General features: G+C 37.8%; 1 protein-coding gene across 2 annotated transcripts in view; it reads right to left on the reverse strand.

The window, feature by feature from the left end:
• Window positions 1-450, reverse strand: part of Lrrtm4 (leucine rich repeat transmembrane neuronal 4) — a 6,855-nt gene extending 6,405 nt beyond the window's left edge. Inside the window, exon 1 of one of the 2 annotated variants that reach the window (XM_015499785.2) lies at window positions 142-450. In XM_015499785.2, the coding sequence (XP_015355271.1) occupies window positions 142-148 (7 nt within the window). In that variant the 5' untranslated portion in view covers window positions 149-450. The remainder of the gene's footprint in view (window positions 1-141) is intronic. The other variant, XM_015499786.2, reaches the window with a different exon arrangement.
• Window positions 451-888: the final 438 nt, after the last annotated feature.

Below are 888 nucleotides of genomic sequence, written 5' to 3' on the forward strand. Positions count from 1 at the left end.
TAGGCTCTGAGGACCATTGTGTAATTCACCAGAGACCCATCAGCAGTAATTGGCAATCTGTGCAAAAGAGCTACAGCCCCATCTCGGAGGTAACCAACTTCTCTGTGAAAAGAGAGGAAAAAAATAAAATCTTCAGACTACCTGGCATTCCTTATTGTGCTGGCTTTTGCCATTCCCAGATAAAGCAATTCATCCTCTGGATTTTCAGTTCTTGAAGCAAGCAGGCCTCCTGTGCTGTATGAGACCCCAGTTTAAAAGCTATGCAGGCTAGGTTTATCCATTTAGCTGGTCAGGTTTAAAGTGTTTTGTAGCTGTGCTGAGAGGCAGCCCTTGTCTAATTCAGAAGGCTTTCCAGAGACTGATGATGCTCAGAGCTTGTTGGTGCTAATGCTTGAGTTTGTGATACACTGAGTGCCCTCCGCTGGAGAAAACAGATTGCACATTAAAGACAGGAACAAGTGAGCTTGTCAGTGGTGTGCAGCCTTCCCTTGCTCAGAAAGGGAAATTAAAGGCACAGGATCGTTTTTTCCCCCCTCCAATAATATAAATTATGAAAGATTTATGCCAAATGGTTCCTTCTAGTGACTGCAAATATTAAATAAAATACTGCTTCTCTAAATATTACACAATACTTATTAATTACAAAGTTATCTTGACCTCAATTTTTTTTTCTTCACGTCACAGGTGATTTATCATCATTTTTTTCAATGACAGATAAATTTGAGTTTTATTTAATATTGCCGTTGGTTTATAATTATTTAAACTTTTAAACTAACCATATAAGGAAGCATTCTTACTGCAGGCGGGGGAGATGCAATTTGATAGACTGTAAAGATAGTTAAATTTAAAAAATTAAAGTCTAATAAAAAGTTCTCAGCTTTCAACAAT

The sequence above is a fragment of the Marmota marmota genome, unplaced genomic scaffold (assembly GCF_001458135.2).
Source record: "Marmota marmota marmota unplaced genomic scaffold, marMar, whole genome shotgun sequence".
Taxonomy (NCBI): Eukaryota; Metazoa; Chordata; class Mammalia; order Rodentia; family Sciuridae; genus Marmota; species Marmota marmota.